This window comes from Hypanus sabinus, chromosome 27, assembly GCF_030144855.1.
Source record: "Hypanus sabinus isolate sHypSab1 chromosome 27, sHypSab1.hap1, whole genome shotgun sequence".
NCBI classification, from domain to species: Eukaryota; Metazoa; Chordata; class Chondrichthyes; order Myliobatiformes; family Dasyatidae; genus Hypanus; species Hypanus sabinus.
In genome coordinates, this window is record NC_082732.1 from 37,652,003 (window position 1) to 37,671,144 (window position 19,142).

The window sequence follows — 19,142 nt, forward strand, 5'->3', positions numbered from 1 at the left end:
ATATTTTTAAATTTTTGGTCAGAGGCTTAGTGATGTGAAGCATTTTAATTATGAGCCATGCCATTACAATTTGGAATATCCTAGGTTGAAAAAATAGGGTCCTTTTCCATTCTAAGTCTCCTTTTTATTTTGTGCATCCCAACTAATCCTATGATATGATGGTGCAAACCAGGAAAAAATTTCCAAAAAATATTTATACAACAGTGATATCAGTTAGAAATAGAGACAAGAATAAGATAGGAAGTGGAGAAGAGAGGGTAGACACTGAGAAGCAGAATCGTTGCAGTAATGCCAGCTCTTGCTCCACCCCTTCCATAGAAACATAGGAAACATAGCACAATACAGGCCCTTTGGCCCATAATGCTGTGGTGAACTTATACTTACTTTAGAAATGATCTAGGGTTACCCATAGCCCTCTATTTTTCTAAGCTCCATGTACCTATCCAGGAGTCTCTTAAAAGACCCTATTGTATCTACCACCACCACTGTCACCTGCACTCATTCCACGCACTCACCACTCTCTGCATAAAAAAACTTACCCCTGACATCTCCTCTTTACCTACTTCCAAGCACCTTAAATATTAGCCATTTCAGCCCTGGGAAAAAGCCTCTGACTATCCACACGATTAATGTCTCTCATCATCTTACTCACCTCTATCAGGTCACCTCTCATCCTCCATCACTCCAAGAAGAAAAGGCCGAGTTCACTCAACCTATTCTCAGAAGGCGTGCGCCCCAATCCAGGCAACATCCTCGTAAATCTCCTCTGCACCCTTTGTATAGTTTCCACATCCTTCCTGTTGTGAGGTGATCAGAACTGAGCACAGTACTCCAAGTGGGGTCTGACCAGGGTCCTTTGCAGCTGTAACATTACCTCTCACCTCTTGAACTCAATCCCACGATTGATGAAGGCCAATGCACCATATGCCTTCTTAACCACACAGTCAACCTGAGTGTCCTGTGGACTCGGACCCCAAGATTCCTCTGATCCTCCATGCAGCCAAGAGTCTTACCATTAATACTATATTCTGACATCATATTTGACCTTCCAAAATGAACCAGCTCACACTCATCTGGGTTGAACTCCATCTGCCACTTCTCAGCCCAGTTTTGCATCCTATCAACGTCCCACTGTAACCTCTGACAGATCTCCATACTATCCACAACTCCCCCAACTTTTGTGTCATCAGCAAATTTACTCACCCATCCCTCCACTTCCTCATTCAGTTCATTTATAAAAATCATGGAGAAGGGGTCTCAGAACAGATCCCTGAGGCACATCGCTGGTCACCAATCTCCATGCAGAATATGACCCATCTACAACCACACTTTGCCTTCTGTGGCAAGCCAACTCTGGATCCACAACTCCCTCCACCTTTTTACACTGGCCCTCTCCTCAACCCACCCCCTCACACCTCTTTCAGTCCAGATGAAGGATTTCAACCCAAAACGCCAACCATACATTTGCATCCACAGATGCTGCCTGATATACTGAGTTTCTCTAGCTGTTTCTCTAACTATCTCTCCTTGGTAGAGATTGTAAAGAGCACAAAATTTCTTGGTGTTCACCTGACGGAGAATCTCACCTGGTCCCTCAACACCAGCTCCATAGCAAAGAAAGCCCAGCAGCATCTCTACTTTTTGCGAAGGCTGAGGAAAGTCCATCTCCCATCCCCCATCCTCATCACATATCTACAGGGGTTTTATTGAGAGCATCCTGTGCAGCTGCATCACTGCCTGGTTTGGAAATTGCACCATCTTGGATAGCAAGACCCTGCAGCTGATCGTGAGGTCAGCTGAGAAGATAATCGGGGTCTCTCTTCCCGCCATCACAGACATTTACACTACTCGCTGCATCAGCAAAGGAAACAGCATTATGAAGGACCCCATGCACCCCTCATAAATCTCTTCTCCCTCCTGCCGTCTGGGAAAAGGCTCCGAAGCATTTGAGCTCTCACGACCAGACTATATAACAGTTTCTTCCCCCAAGCTATCAGACTCCTCAATACCCGAAGCCTGGACTGACACCTTGCCCTACTGTCCTGTTTATTATTTATTGTAATGCCTGCACTGTTTTTGTGCACTATGCAGTCCAGTGTAGGTCTGTAGACTACTATAGCTTTCTCTGGTTGTTTTTTTTTTATTACATAGTTCAATCTAGTTTTTTGTACTGTGTCATGTAAACCATGGTCCTGAAAAACATTGTCTCATTTTTACTATGCACTGTACCAGCAGTTACGGTTGAAATGACAATATAAGCTGACTTGACTTGACTTGATTTTTTAGATTGGTCAGGGCATGAAGGGATACAGGGACAAGGTAAGAGATTGGGGCTGAGAGGAAAATTGGATCAGCTGTGATGGAATGGCAGAGCAGACAAGATGGACCAAATAACAATATATTATTGTTTAACAGTTTTATTTATGCGTTTCTCGGTGAAGTAAGGATGTAATGTTGAGGCTTCATAAAGCACTGGTAAGGCCTCATGGAGTATTGTGAGCAGTTTTGGGTCCATTATTTAAGGAAGGAAATGTTGACATTGTTGAGGGTTCAGAGGAGGGTTCACGAGAATGATTCCAGGGATGAAAGTGTTATCAAGTGAGCAGCGATTGGAAGCTCTATTTAAAAACACAAAACATGGTACATTTAAATCCTATGACTTAGTACAAGTATTAGCGGAGGAAATTGTCTTGTTACTTGCACAGAACTTGTGAAACTAGAAGATCTTTATCGCAAGACCATAAAGATACAGGAGAAAAATTCAACCATTTGGCCCACCGAGTCTGCTCTGCCATTTCATCATGGCTGGCCCAGTTTTCCTCCCAGCCCAATCTCCTGCCTTCTCCGCGTATCCCTTCATGCCCCAACCAATTAAGAATCTATCAACCTCTGCCTTAAATATGCATAAAGTCAAATCTATCAACCTTTGCCTTAAATATACATAAAGACTTGGCCTCCACAGCTGCCTGTGGCAAAGAATTCCACAGATTCATCACTCTCTGGCTAAAGAAATTCCTCCTCATCTCTGTTCTAAAAGGACACCCCTCTATTCTGAAGTTGTGTCCTCTGGTCTTAGACTCTCCCATCACAGGAAATATTCTCTCCACATCCACTCTATTAAGGCCTTTCACCATTTGATCGGTTTCAAATCAAATAAGATCACCCCTCATTCTTCTGAATTTTAGTAAATACAGGCCCAGAGCCATCAAACTCTCTTCATATGACAAGCATTCAATCCTGGAATCATTTTTGTGAACTTCCTTTAAACCATCTCCAGTTTCAGCTCCTCCTTTCTAAGATAAGGAGTCCAAAACTGCTCACAATACTCCAATTGAGGCTTCACCAGTGTTTTATAAAGCCTTAACATTATGTCCTTGCTTTTATATTCTAGTCCTCTTGAAATGAATGCTAACATTGCACTTGCCTTCCTCACCTCAGACTCAACCTGCAAATTAACCACCAGTCTCTCTGCACCTCAATTTTTGTATTTTCTCTCCATTTAGAGAATAATCAACCTTTTCATTTCTCCTACCAGTATGACCATACTGTTTCTGACACTGTATGCCATCTCCCATTTCTTAGCCCATTCTCATCTGTCTAAGTCCTTCTGTAGCTTCTCCACTTCCTCAAAACTATCTTCCTCCACCTATTTTCATATCGTCTGCAAACTTTGCAACATAGCCATCAATTCCATCATCCAAATTATTGACATAAACCAAAAAACAAACTGGTCCCAACACAGACACCCGTGGAACACCACTGGTCACCAGCAACCAACAAAAAAAAGACTCCCTTTATTCCCAACTCTTTGTCCCCTGCCAATCAGCCATTGCTTTATCCATGCGAGAATCTTTCCTGTAATACCATGGGCTCGTAGCTTGTTAAGCAGCCTCATGTGTGACACCTTGTCAAGGGGCTTCTGAAATTCCAAGTACACAACATCAACTGATTCTCCTTTCTCTACCCTGCTTGTCATTTCTTCAAAGAATTCCAACAGATTTGTCAGGCAAGATTTCCCTTGAGGAAACCATGCTGTCTATGGCCTATTTTATCATGTGTCTTCAAGTACCCTGAGACTTCATCCTTAATAATCGACTCCAGTATATTGCCAACCACTGAGGTCAGACTAACTGGCCTATAGTTTTCTCTCTTAAGTTTGGAGTGACTCATCATGTACTACTCATTACGTGCATTGCTAGTGGAACTCTTGACATAAACTGTAGACTGTAATTTTATGAACTATTTCCCCATGTTTGTGAGCTTAAAAACTCAAATATATTGTGCAGAAATGCACAGAATTCCTTGTCTTGCTGGGTTATATTTAAATTAGTGTGGAAAATATTGAACATTGAATCTTAGTAGAAGTTCAATTACAGAAAAACATTTTAGTGGTACATTCATATTTGAAATTCATTCTGGTAAAACAATCACACTGCCCACATCGAATACAAGTCCCATTCATCTTTGAAATGGCTCTGTTGAATGTAACTGGGAATACATACTGTATGGAACTGGAGGAAGGTATGAGGGCTGCACCAGGTGCGGTTGGATGGTAGGAGCTATTTCCTCGTCACCGGCAGTATTTGACTGCTGGAGTGCAATCTCAACTTCCTCATCAGTTAAACCTATGGACAGAAATTAAAAGTTAACTTCGCACATTTTCACTATTATTCTACACAAAACTAAGAGTTATTACATGAAGAAGCCAACACAAATAAATTGTCACCAAAGTAAAATCCAATATATCATTCATAGGCCTTTAATGACAAAGACAGAGATAAACATTAGCTTTATTTGTCACATGTACAGTGAAATGCGCTGTTTGCATCAATGGCCAATACAGTCCGAGGATTGGGTTGGGGGCAGGTCGTGACTGTTGCCATGTTTCTGGCGCCAACAAAGCATACCCACAACTTACTAACCTTACATCTTTGGAATGAACAGTACGTGGGAGGAAACTGGAGCACCCGGAGGTCACCCACATGATAGTGGGGTGAACGCACAATCTTTGAGAAGGCAGGAGGAATTGAACCCCAATCCCTCACACTGTAAAGCATTATGCTACCATCACCATACCCAAAGGCCACTACAAGGCAAAGCCATGACAAAAATCACTGATTGAACAATGGTAAGGAACCTGGCATCATTATAATCCTTACCACAGAATTCAAATAAAGAGCGAGATGTTTCCAATGTTTTGGAAATCTGAGCTGTTTTGAATATTCAAAAGCTAAAACAAGTTTAATCATTAAACATTCATTCCGATATTTCAGCTAATTTGTTCTACGTTGCTACCAATCATTTTTAAATTAGCTGTAGCATTTCATTCCTTGAGATAAATAGAGTGAAGCAGCAGGAAATGAAATGGGTACTAAATTGGAAAGCTCACCAATCACTAACTCTAAATTCATCAGAATAGCAGGTTAAAAGCAGCAGATTCACAGGGTGGAGTAGCCCACATGAATGGAATATACCTGAATGAGAAATTTAAAAACACCAAAACTGATGAGAGACATAAATTAAGTGGATAGCCAGAGACTTTTTCACAGGGTGGGAATGGCTTCTACAAAGGGGCATAATTTGAAAAAGTATAAAGAAAAAGTATAGGGGGGATATCAGAGGTAGTGTTTTTTTTTACACAGAGAGTGGTGGGTACGTGGAATACCCTCCTAGGGTTGTTGGTAGAGGCAGATACATTAGAGGCATTTAAGAAACACTGATGATAGAAAATGAAGGATTATGTAGGGGGCAAACACGAGGAAATCTGCAGATGCTGGAAATTCAAGCAACACACACAAAATGCTGGTGGAACGCAGCAGGCCAGGCAGCATCTATAGGAAGAAGCACTGTCGATGTTTCACAGTCAGATCCTGATGAAGGGTCTCAGCTCGAAACGTCGATAGTTCTTCTTCCTATAGATGCTGCCTGGCCTGCTGCGTTCCACCAGCATTTTGTGTGTGTTGATTACGTAGGGGGGATGGGTTTGACTGATCTCAGAGTTAATCAAAAGGTCGGCACTACATCACGGACTGAAGGGCCTATAGTGTTCTATATAAAAAAGGGTGCATTTATGTTATGTTGGAGATAAAATTATTAAAATTCTGAACAATTCATTTTTATTTTGTAACTGAAATGAAAACATGTTGTGGGGTGGGATGGCACAGAGGAGGGGTTGGCAGCCAACCTACTTGCAAAAAGTGAATTGGTTACTGTGATTCTAAAATGATGTTGTATACCTAAGTACTATACACCTATGCATCACTTCAAATTTAACCTGAGGCTCTGCTGTACAGCAGCTATATCCAACCCCCCCCCCCCCCCCCACCTACCTCCCCCCCAATTCTCTTCCATCCATAATCTCCCACCCAAACCCAAACACAGTCTTTCCGTTCTGTTTGTAACCATGCCATCCACCACCAAATGCAAGGTTCTCCAATGAGTACTCTGGAATATATTTATTTTATTTAGAGATACAGCACAGTAAACAGGCCCTTGCAACCTAACGAGACCACTCCATCCAATTACACTCCTGTGACCAATCAGCCCAGACGACACAGGGAGAGCGTACGAACTCCTTACAGTCAGTGGTGGGAGTTGAACTCCTGTCCCTGGCACTGTAAAGCAATGCACTAATCATAACACTACTGCGCTGCCCCACAATATCTGGGTAACCTCATTCAAAGATAATATCAAAATCAGCCTGAAGAGACTCAAGATTACATCTAAAAACTGAGAAGACATTGCACTCAATAGATGCAACTGGAGGAAATCTGAACAAGAGGGAGCTGTACCACATGAGAACTACCTCCACTGTGCTGCTGCAAAAGGAGAGACTGAAGAACCAAAAGACCCAAACACTAACCACACTTTCTCTCATCCACACCGCCCCAGAGTGGATCGACCTCTGCAGCCACCTAAACACCCGTTGATAGACAACCCATTCGGACAACATCATACTTGACTCGAGTGATCGCACTACCACTAAAATAAGCATGGCGCATTGCATCTCATCTCAACCTCAATTGGCAATTTGCATAAATAAGCTGCAGAATTAAAATGAATAGACGACTCTAAGAATAAATCAAAATGTTCCCAAATCTTTTAACAGAAATAATGGGTACCAAAGAGTAATTAAAGCACTGCAATCTCATCAATGGGAACAGGAAGTACAACAGATGTGATAGGAATTGATGTTGTACAAAGCACATAGAAAGAAAAGGCTTGGATTTATATGGCATCTTTCATAGGCAATGAAGTAATTTTAAATTAGTCACTGTCGCAATGTAGGAAGCATAGCAGCTAATTAACGCATACCGCTCCCACATGTAACAATCTGATCACATCCAGGACATATGTTTCAGTAATGTCAACAAGCGTTGGGCAGGAACCAGGGATTACTGTGCATTCTTTAAAACAGTGCAAACGGATCGTTTATGTTCACAGCCCAGTTAAAGTCTCACATCATCAAAAACTTGGCAGCTCCAACACTGTGGCACTCCCTCAGTACTCAGAGCATTGTTCAGATCTTCTGAGTGACACTTGAACTCAAATGTTCAAACTACAACATAAATTTATTATCAAAGTACATATATATCACCATATATTAGAAATACTGTGTAGAACAGGCTCTTCAAGACGTGCCGCCTAGCAACCCACCAATTGAACCCTAACCTAATCACAGGACAACTTACAATTAACCTACTAGCTATTAAGCCTTTTGATTGAAGGAGGAAACCGGAGCACTCAGAGGAAATCGACCCACACATGGGAAGGAACATATAAACTTGTTTATAGATGACACTAAAATTGAACTCCAAGCTCCAACACCCTGAGCTGTTATAGCACTGTGCTAACTGCTATATTATCGTGGCACCCTATAGACATACTACCTTGGGATTTGTTTTCTTGCAGGCATTCATAGTGTAACGAGGAAATACAAGAGAATCAATTAAAAGCTACACACAAAGACTGACAAAGTGCAAAAGAAAACAAGACAAGAAAAAAAACAAATAATAAACAAACAAATAAATAATGCTGGCCAGTGGTATAGTAACGTCAGTACTGGACTTCAAGGTGGGTGCCCTCAGCTTCGAATCTGGCCAGCTTCTTGCACACTTTCCATCGTGCTGGGTTGAGCATCAAGTTAGCAACTCAGCCTCATTAAAATAACTCAAAATGTTAAGGAAAAGGCAAGGTTGCTGCTCAATGAGCCACAAGGCATGGAGAGAAATAACAGCAAACAAACAGATTAATAAATAATACTGAGAACATGATTTGTTGAGGCATTGTAAGTGTGTCTATGGGTTGTGGAATCAGCTCAATGTTGAGGTGAGTGAAGTTATCTACACTGCCTTCATCCAAAGTAAGTGTCACACACTGAGGCATACCTAACAGGATGAACTCATCCTAATTGCTTTCAGAAATCAAACATTTCTCAGAAATGGGAGATGGTATCACAGTCTTATATGGCATTAGGCTTTTTTCCCCACTTCTCTCTCTAGACTCAAATTTCACGATGTGTCCTGTGATCTATGTTCAACATCTATATTGAAGGAACAACAGCTACAGCATAAACATTACAAATGTGGAGACTGATAAGTCAACCGATTACTGGGAAATAACTGCATTCATATTACAATATAATAATGCACGCTGGGATTTGAAAGAACATATAGAATTATAATTTATCCACATCTTACTTAGCACAAAGTTATCAAAATAAAAGTCCAATATAACAGTGTTATATGACAGAAAGTAAACCCATGGGAAACTGCGCAGGAAGGTAAGAGATCAGAAAACAAGAAATAAGACTAGCTGAAAATCCCATGTGGTAGTCTGAAATTTGCAACACAATATATTTTGCCCTAGAAATAAATGTCATTTTGTCAAAAACCTAAATGCTCACATTCTAAACAGCTTTAACCTATTCACTTCAAATTACTACTTTATATGCAGTAATATAGAACTGATAGTTTATTAGCACTGGATAAAAATGTATCCATACAATTCTCATTATCCAATAACTGCCTATAAACATTTCCAGCACTTACTTCAAAAAGGAGATTATTTTACATTTGCTTTATTAATTCTCCATTTTATACACAATTCACACAATAGGCAATGAAATTTCATTTGTACACCATTTATCTGCTGTAGCAATGATAAAAGAATAATTCTTCTATGTTAATCTTGTATTCCAGGGAATGGCTGTTTGTTTGTTTGTTTATTTATTTAGAGATACAACGCAGGACAAGCTTTCTGGCCCAATGAGCCACGCTGCCCAGCAACCCACCTATTTAACCCCAGCCTAATCACAGATGGTGCAATGGCATCTGCGCCAGACTTTGAGGCGAGTGGTTCCGGGTTGGAATCTGGACAGCATCTTGAACACTTTCCATCCGTGCTGGGTTGAGCATCAGGCCAACAACTCAGCCTCATAAAAAAACAGACAAATGTGAAAGAAACGGCAAGATTGCTACCCGATGTGCGGAGAGGAATAACAACAATAATTACAGGATAATTTACAATGACCAATTAACTTACTAACCTTTATGTCTTGGACTGTGGGAGGAAATTGGCGTATCTGGAGGAAACCTATTTGGTCACCAGAAGGATGTGCAAACTTTCTTACAGAGGATACCAGGACATGGTCATTAGGGAGGATGGAACAACTCCTTACAGGTGGCGTCAGAATTGAACTCCAACCTCAGAGCCATAATAGTGTTGCCCTAACTGCTACATTACCGTGGCACCCCATAACACGTGATAATATGTATTAATGTTATAATGTGTTGTATGTTCTTGGAAATTTTAAAGCAAGGATCAGTAAAGTTGTATATATTCGAATACTCTACTTCAATCCAAATTTTCCATACAGTGCAAACATTTTCAAATTTCTCCAAAACATGACAGAAATTATTATTTATCTCAAGCTACAGGAGAAATATTAGAAACATCAGGAAAAAGTTTGGCTTTGTATAATATATCAAGAAACAGTTACAGCTATCATGGGTGATCTTTTACCTCAGCACCACCTTCCAACATTTATCACTCATTTCCCTCTTTTAAAAAAATCTATTGATCTCTGCCTTGTAAATACTCAGCGTCTGAGTCTGCACAATGCTCCTGGGTACAGATTTTTGAAAGTTCACAACACTCTCAGGGAAGATATTTCCTCTCATCTCAGTCCTGAATGGTCTACTCCTTATCTACCCCTGGACCCAGACATATTAGCAGAGAGCTTCATCAACTCTCCATCTACACTGTCAAGCTTGATAAGAATTCTGTACGTTTTAATAACTTCATTGGTCATTCAATTAAACTCAAAGTACAAGCCCACTCTACTTAATCTCTCATTGTATGATGAATACTTATATAGAAATACGAAGGTCAATGACATAAGGTTAGGGTCTGAAAGAGTCTGGGTCACTAAGCCCGGCAGACTGTGCAATCTGAAAGCCAAGGCCTTAGGTCAAACCCATGATCTGTCAGTACTGGGGTCTCAGCCTGAAGGTCAAATCCCTGATAGGCAAGTCCTGGGGTGAAATCCAGTTGGAAGCCCAATTTCTGTGAATCGGAGCCTAAGAATTGGAGGCTTGGAAGTGACCTGTCCCGTGGTTGGAAGCCTGTCTATGTGTATGAGTGGGAATTGAATTGAATTGACTTTATTTCTTACATCCTTCACATACACGAGGAGTAAAAATCTTCATATTACATCTCCGTCTAAATGTGCAATGTTCAATTTATAGTAATTTGTAATAAATAGTACATACAACAGGACAATCAATATAGCACAGAAATACAATTGTATCAGTGTGAATTAATCAGTCTGATGGCCTGGTGGAAGAAGCTGTCCTGGAGCCTGCTGGCCCTGGCTTTAATGCTGCGGTACTGTTTCCTGGATGGTAGCAACTGAAACAGTTTGTGGTTGGAGTGACTCGGGTCTCCAGTAATCCTTTTCACACATCTACCTCTGTAAATGTCCTAAATAGTGGGAAGTTCACATCTACAGATGTGCTGGGGTGTCCACACCACTCTCTGCAAGTCCTGCAATTGAGGGAAGTACAGTTCCCATACCAGGCAGTGATGCAGCCAGTCAGGATGCTCTCAATTGTGCCCATGTAGAAAGTCCTTTAGGATTTGGGGATTCATGCCAAACATCTTCAACCATCTGAGGTGAAAGAGGTGCTGTTGTGCTTTTTTCACCGCACAGCCGGTACGTACAGACTACGTGAGATCCTTGGTGATCCATTGATGTCAATAGGGGTGAGCCTGTCTCCATTCCTCCTGTAGACCACAACCAGCTCCTTTGACTTTGCCACATTGAGGGAGGGGTTGTTTTCTTGACACCACTGTGGCAGGGTGATGACTTATTCTCTCGAGGCTGCCTCATTATTATTTAAATTAAGGCCAATCAATATAGTATCATCAGCAAATTTAATTAGCAGATTAGAGCAATGGGTGGCAACACAGTCATGGGTATACAGAGATTAAAGGAGGGGGCTTAGGACACAGGCCTGAGGGCCTCCTGTGTTGAGGATCAGAGGGGCAGAGGTGAGGGAGCCCACTCTTACCACCTGGCAGCATGATGTAACAAGAAGTCCAGGATCCAGCTGCACAAGATAGGATGAAGGCCGAGGTCTCTGAGCTTCTTGTCAAGTCAGGAGGGAATTATGGCATTGAATGCTGAACTATAGTCCAAGAACAGTGTTCCCACATAAGCATCCTTCTTCTTGAGATATGTAAGGACAGTGTGTAGAGCTTTGGCTATTGCATCATCTGTCGATCAGTTGCATTGGTAGGTGAATTGCAGGGGGTCCAGTGTTGGTGGTAACATGCTGCAGGTGTAGTCCTTGAACACCTTCTCAAAGCATTTGCTTATTATTGAGGTGAGTGCAACAAGAAGCCAGTCATTCAGACGTGTTACCTTTGTATTTTTGGTACAGGAAAAATGGTGGCTGTTTTGAAGCAGGAGGGCACTCTGCACTGGGAGAGGGAGAGATTAGAGATTAAAAATCAAGATGGTAATGGGGATTCTTTTGCTGTTGTTGTCTTGTTCTGGTGTTGCTGCCACTTGTGTTGTTCTGTTCACCATTGTGAGCATGCTGTGTTGGCTCTAGAATGTGAGCATGCTGTGTTGGTTCTAGAATGTGACCACACTTGGGGCTCACCAGCAAATCCTTGATTGTGTTGATTGTTAATACTATTACACATTTCACTGTATGCTTCGATTTACAGTACATGTGATAAATCTGAACATGAATCTTAAAACTTTAAAAAGTACAGGGATCTTTGTCAGATCACTTTCATGTTCTGCATTTTCTCTCATCAATATTTTGCTCCTTCTTTGCTGAATTCTAAGTTTTCCCAAATCTCATGCTTCCAGAATAAGCAAAATACTGCAGATAATGAGAATCTGAAATAAAACGAACAGAAATGCCGTAAACACTCATCAGGTCAGGTAGCATCTATGGAAAGAGAAGAAGAGTTATAGTTTTAGGTCAAAATGACAAATCAATAATGAGTCTTTGAATAAATGCAGATACTGGAAATCTGTAATGAAAATAGAAAAGCAGGTCAGACAGCTTCTGAGAAGAGAGAAGCAGAGATAATGTTTCAAGTTGATGACTCTTCATCAGAACCGATCTTTTGTTTTTGTCTAAATTAGCCTGTTTTCTTGTTGGTTACCCAACAAGGTCATCTGGAATCTCACCATTTACGCACACCGTAAATTCATTCTCCACACAGTGTAAGGAAATGACAACTTCAGAGATTACACTGTTCCAGTTATCCATATCTGCCATTATATATGTCTCTGACATTAGGACCAACCAGTTCAGATACCCAACCCTCATGACATTTTACAATCACTCACTCAATTAAAAATTAAGGACACAATGTTTGGAATCTCTTTGTTCTGCTGCAGCATCTAATGATCATTGACAAGACTGGTGTCTACTGCTCACCCCTAATTAGAAAGCTGGTGCTGGCCTCATTTATGTGCTGCAGTTCAGATGAGCACACACAAAGTGCTGGAGGAACTCAGGTGGTCAAGCAGCATCTGTGGAGGGAATAAACAGTCAATGCTTTGAGTCAAGACTCTCCTTCAGGACTGGAAAGCAAAGAAGGCAGAACAAGAAGGTGGAGGAGGGCGGAGGGGAATGAGTACAAACTGGCAGGTGAAACGTGAAATTAGACTAAAGGGAAGTGGGTGGGTGGGGGAGGGGGAATTAAGAAAGAAATTGGGAGGTGATAGGTGGAAGAGGTAATGGGCTGAAGCAAAAGGAATCTGATAGGAGAGGATAGTGGACTATGAAAGAAAGGAAAAGAGGACAGATACCAAATGAAGGTGATGGGCAGGTGAGGATAAGAGAAGGGGTATGATAAAAGAGAGAAGGGGAGAAATTGCCATAAGTTAATGAAACTGTATGAGTACTGGACACAGTAGCCAACTCCAGCAGACTCACAGATGACGTGTTTGGTGATGAGAGAGGAGGTGTGGAGATCAAAACTCTGCTAATAGCCAGTAAAGTATTGTAAAGGATGAATTCTCAAGCATCCTGCCCAACAGCATTTGAGCCAGAATGGGATGCAATGACCTAAACCTTAACCTCAGGCCCACCTCAGACAGTAGGCCAATTTAAAGTGGAATCTGAAATCTCAAAGCATTGTAGATGCTTGTCCAGCATTTGTGAACAAAATTGACCAAAAGTTTTTCATATCCCCAGGAGAAAGCTGAACTGAAATGACCAGTACGCAAGAAGTGTCCTGACCAGCTGCATCTTTGTCTGGCACAGGAGTTGCAAGGCATCTGACCACACAACCCTACAAAGGATTATGAAGACTGTGAGAGGATTATCCACCCTTCCACAATATTCATCAGGAACACCGTGTGTGCAGGGCCCTTAGCATCGTCAAGGATCCACCCCCCCCCCCCCCCCCAGCTGTCCCACAATCTCTTTGAGCCCCTACCTTCAGGCAGGAGATACTGCAACATCATGGGAAACAGCTTCTTCCCCCAGGCTGTACAACTACTGAACTCCCTGTCACCATTCAGGACTCATCACCAGTAGCATTATATTGTTTACTTTTTTAACCTGTGTCGTAAATGCACCTCCACTGCCATAGCCAATCTTCTGGAATACATGCTATCATTTGTTAATTTATTTGTGATAATAATATTTCATGTCTTGTGTGTGAGTTTTATGTACTGCGTTGTGAGCCTTGTTTCGTTTGATGGTATTTCAAGGCAATTGGTCCTGGGTTCGAATCTGGCCAGCTCCTTTGCACGTTTTCTACCCATGCAGGGTTGAATATCGAACTAACAACTCAGCTTTGTAAAAAAAAACAGATAAATGCTAAAGAAATGGCAAGGATGCCGTCCGATGTGGAGAAGAAGAGCAACTTACACAGTTGAATGATAATAAACTTGAAAATCTTTGCGTGTTCCAGAGAAAACTTTCTTTAGTTTTGTGGGATTCAGGAAAACTGTGCCGTAAAAGAGAATTCATAAACCTAGGCCGGATCATCCACACTCAGGTTACGGAGAACCTCAGAAACGAATCTCCTTTTGCTCTGGAGCAAGCAACATCCCCCAGAGCAGAGCAGTGCCGCGCAGGGACAATCCTTCAGCTCACAATATTATGCCAAATTAACTAAATTAGTAAACAAATTCTCAAAGTAAATCCTTATGCCTACACAATGTCCATATCTTTCCATTCTCAGCATATTTATGTGCCTATCTAAGGGCTTCCTAAATATCTCTATCGTATTTGCCTCCACCACCATCCCGTACAACACATTCCAGGCACTCATCACTCCGTGTAAAAAAAAACCTGCATACACATTTCCTTGAACTCATCCCCTCTCATCTCAAATGCTTGCCCTCTGAGACGAGACATTTCAACCCTGAGCAAAAGAAATCATCTGTTCAGATTGTCTTTACCTTTAATAATCTTATAAACCTCTATACAGGCGCTCCCAAACTGGGGTCCATTGACCCCTCGGTTAATGGTAAAGCCCCATGGCATATAAAAGGTTGGGACCTGCTCTATCAGATCTTCCCTCAGCCTCCAGCACTTCAGAGAAAACAAACCAAGTTTGCCTAATCTCTCCTTACAGCATATGCTCTCCAAAACAAGCAGCATCCTGGTAAATATTGTCTGCACCCTCTCCAAAGCCTCTACATCGTTCCTGTAACAGGTGACCAGGAATAAATGCAATTCTCCAGATGCAGCCTAACTTGGAACTTCTGACCCATGCTCAAAACCCCCCTGCCCAGCTACTAATGTGGTCCAACAGACAAAATTTAAAATAAAAATCCGTTGATCTTTGCATTCACTAGGGTTTGATAGAGTATTTGTGTTAGTAGGTCATAGGATCTTCAAATAAGTGAGGTTGGCCAGTATATAGTATACCCATTAAGCACTTACATTAGGGTAGAAATAATGGGCATGAACTTCATCACTATCGAGCCAATAATGACTTTGCTCTTTGCTGTTCTTTATGGGATAAATTCAATATCCCATTGCTACCTATCATGTATCGCCTATTTATTCTGAAAATATTTATAATGCACTATAAACACTTAACTCTCACAAATTCACTCAATAGTATCCATTAAAACTTCAACCCGAAGCACTAAGGCACTGCACCACACAGAAAATTGACTTCCTCATTTCACTTTACAATTCATTTAAAAGGATATGACAAAACCCACCTTTTAGGCAGTGTTAAATAGAACTGAATACTCTGTAATCTCCAGATTTATTGCCTCTAAAATGATGAAGTACTGAAGATACTAATATTGTTAATTTGATGGTGGTTTTAGTAGTTTGCTACTCCTGGACAATCTGAGTAGCTGTTTCTCAGCCTGGGATTTGTGGCTGATATCTTCCTCATGATGTTTCTCCTGCATCTCAATCAAACGGAATCATTTTATAATGTGACAATCTGCACCTCCCTTACTCAGTGGCCACTTTATCAGGGACACCTGTACTCCTGCTTGTTAATGCAAATTTCTAATCAGCCAATCATGGTGCAGCAACTCAATGCATAGAGCATGCAGCCGTGGTCAAGAGGTTTAGTTGTCGTTTGGACCAAACCTCAAACCGGAGAAGAAATGTGATCTAAGCCTTAGTGACTTTGACCGTGGAATGATTGTTGGTGCAAGATGGTGTGATTCGAGTATTTCAGAAAATGCTGATCTCCTGGAATTTTCACACACAAGATTCTCTACAGTTTACAGAGAACGTTGTGGAAAACAAAAAAAAACATTGAGTGAGTGGCAGTTCTGTGGACCAAAACACTTTGTTAATCAGATTGCTCAGAAGAGAATGGCCAGACTGGTTCAAGCTGATAGAAAGGTGACAGTAACTCAAATAACATGTGCTCCAACAGCGGAGTGCAGAAGAGAATCTCTGAATAAGCAGCTTGTCGAAGCTTGAAGTGGATGGGCTATGGCAGTGGAAGACCATGAACATACACTCAGTGGCCACTTTATTGAGTACAGGAGGTACCGAGTAAAGTGGCCACGAAGTGTATGAAGCCAAACATGAAAGTGGAGGAAGGATGAACCAGTTTTAACATTGAAAAAAAAAGTGATCCAGACATTGTTCTGAAAGTGCAAGTAGACTTTCACACTGATGGCTGAACTGTGGTTTGAAGTTCAGGACTGTGCAAGGGGACAGGAACAAAGATAATGTGATATTCTATCCTCAAGGAGGAGTTCATAATGCAGTATAACTTCAATTTTGCATTCACAGATAGAGAGCAGCCTCATTTAAAGTATTACACATTGACTTGATTAGTAAAGGGTCCCAAAGGTTTCGGGGAGAAGGTAGGAGAATGGGGTTGAGAAGAATAAGAAATCAGCCATGATGGAATGGTGGAGCAGTCTTGATGGGCCAATGGCCTAATTCTGCTCCTATGGCTTATGGATCCTAATATCTAGGTTTTTTATATTCCAAGCATAGAAATCTGTTTAGGGGTAATGATCTAACAAAAACACCACCTAAAATACCACTTTCTTTGCTACTGCATCTATTCCACCCCATTCAGAACAAACTACTGCATCTAGAGGCAACTGACAGTTTTGCAAATATTTTCAAGGCTTAATGGAATTTTAAAATGTTCTGTTGACATGCTTGCACTTTGTTAATTTTTTAAAATCTCCTAATTGTTTTGACACTTCAACTTAGTTTAGAAACTCTTTGTAGGCCTCGTACCCAGGGGTGTTTCTAGCATTTATTTCTGAAAGAATCCTGAGTGGGTGAAGTCAGAGTTTAAATTTGTTTTCCCACTAATTCTTGCTCTCTCAAGTTGCTTGTGAGGTAGAAAACATCTTTGGATCAGTCAACATTATTGTGAATAATCCCTTCCTAACATCTAGGTTCTCAAATCCAGACAGTTCAAATTACCTACAGTTAATGTCACTGGAGTTCAGGGCTTCATGCAGCCTAGTGGGCCATACCTTTCTTACTGGATGCTCTGTTGTTTATTACTTGTTCAATTTACTCATTCTCTATGTGGGGATAGCTTGCCATTTCAAAGCAAAACACTCTTCCAGTGCTATTCAATATCGTGCTCTGTTTCTGACAAATTATTCAGTGTGCCACCACAAGTATCCACAACTTTAGAACTTCTGACAATTAACTGCAAATTCCAAAATTTCACACAGACTTCTGGATGAAAGGTGGGAGTGGTTGGCAAGGTTCTAGAAGTTTATCATTCTCAGTTGGATAATTTTGAGAAGTCAGAGCCAAAATCAAGTCTTGAGACCTAAGTATAGACCTTGCCACACTCTGGAAACAATTCTTCCTGTGATTTCATGGAGAAGTAGCTTTGAGGTCATGTCAGTCAAATCATTTCACCACAGAGAGTGAAATAGTTGTGAGCAAGAAAACAATTGTTTAAAGAGCTATTTTTCCATTGAATCTAAGGAAATCCGGCATTTGCCAGCCCACAAGTCCTGTACAGCCAACAGCAGTGGCAAAATAATTTAGTGTACAGTATTTGAAAAGGTAGCCAGGAAGTCCCTCATCTTTTAATAGGCCAATCTTTTAATACTTCTCAAAAAGGATGGCAAATCTCTGGAATTCTCTGAGCCAGAGAGTTGTAAAGGATAGCTTATTAGAAGCATTTAAAGTGGAGGTAATTTTTTTTTCCAAAGACTGGGGGATTGAAGACTGTGGTGATCTGGCATAGAGAAGGCCAGGTCTGAGACAGAACACCCATAATCTTACTGAATGGCAGGGCAGGCTTAAGGGGCCAGGTGGCCTCTTCCTGCTACTCTGATTCCTCAGCTGCACAATTTAAAATATCATTTAAGACATGTTAGCAATAAGTAGCTTCTACAATAACCTTTTTCCCCCAATTCCAATTAGTGCAAATATAAATTGGAATAAATAACCAAAGATTTCCTCAAATTAAGTTTTCAATTAAAATACCAAGTGCCTAGTAACATTTTAATTTGCATCCTAAAACATTTCATTTTGGGACAACAAAGCATAAAGTTGAATTTTAACATTTAAAGATATTATATATAAAATATATTTTTATTAAAATCTTTGCAGACTTGAAAACCCCTATGGTTTGTAGCCTACAACTTTTCCAATATACTGAGTAGCTTTATGCAGTTGCAAATTACTAAAACTTCATGAACAAAATAATTTCATATTATTTTAAGATGCTTAACCATCAGAACATTGCTTGTTATGTTTTAATCCTTAGAATTATGCACCTTCATCCACAATTCCATAAAAGAAATTCAACAATTGTAAATCCCCCTCATTTCTCCAATACCGTCCCCACTAAAATACACACAACCTAATCGGTCAGTTAAAGTACTCTCTTAAATACTGCTCAATACCCATGAGGTTAGCCTGATGTGCACAACATCAAATCGAAATGCAGTTTATCCTGTCGCTCAGCCAACAGCAGGAACACTTGCTGCACGACAAGAACAAAAGGTCAGGTTCTCCCCAACTGAGGAAAAATCTATTCCACAAGGCATTCTGCGAAGCAGTCTAACTAAAGACCGATGGAAAAATTACACACAAGGTTATCGAAGTGAAAGTGCCCATTAGCTAGGATTTAAAGACCATGACGATAGTCCTCTAACCACCTCAACAGATTCCTTCAAC

General features: G+C 40.9%; 1 protein-coding gene across 2 annotated transcripts in view; it reads right to left on the bottom strand.

The window, feature by feature from the left end:
- Positions 1 to 19,142, bottom strand: part of pex14 (peroxisomal biogenesis factor 14) — a 335,420-nt gene that overhangs the window by 133,270 nt on the left and 183,008 nt on the right. For both annotated transcript variants that reach the window (XM_059952238.1, XM_059952239.1), the window contains one exon: positions 4,503 to 4,625. In XM_059952238.1, coding sequence (XP_059808221.1) covers positions 4,503 to 4,625 — 123 coding nt within the window. The remainder of the gene's footprint in view (positions 1 to 4,502; positions 4,626 to 19,142) is intronic.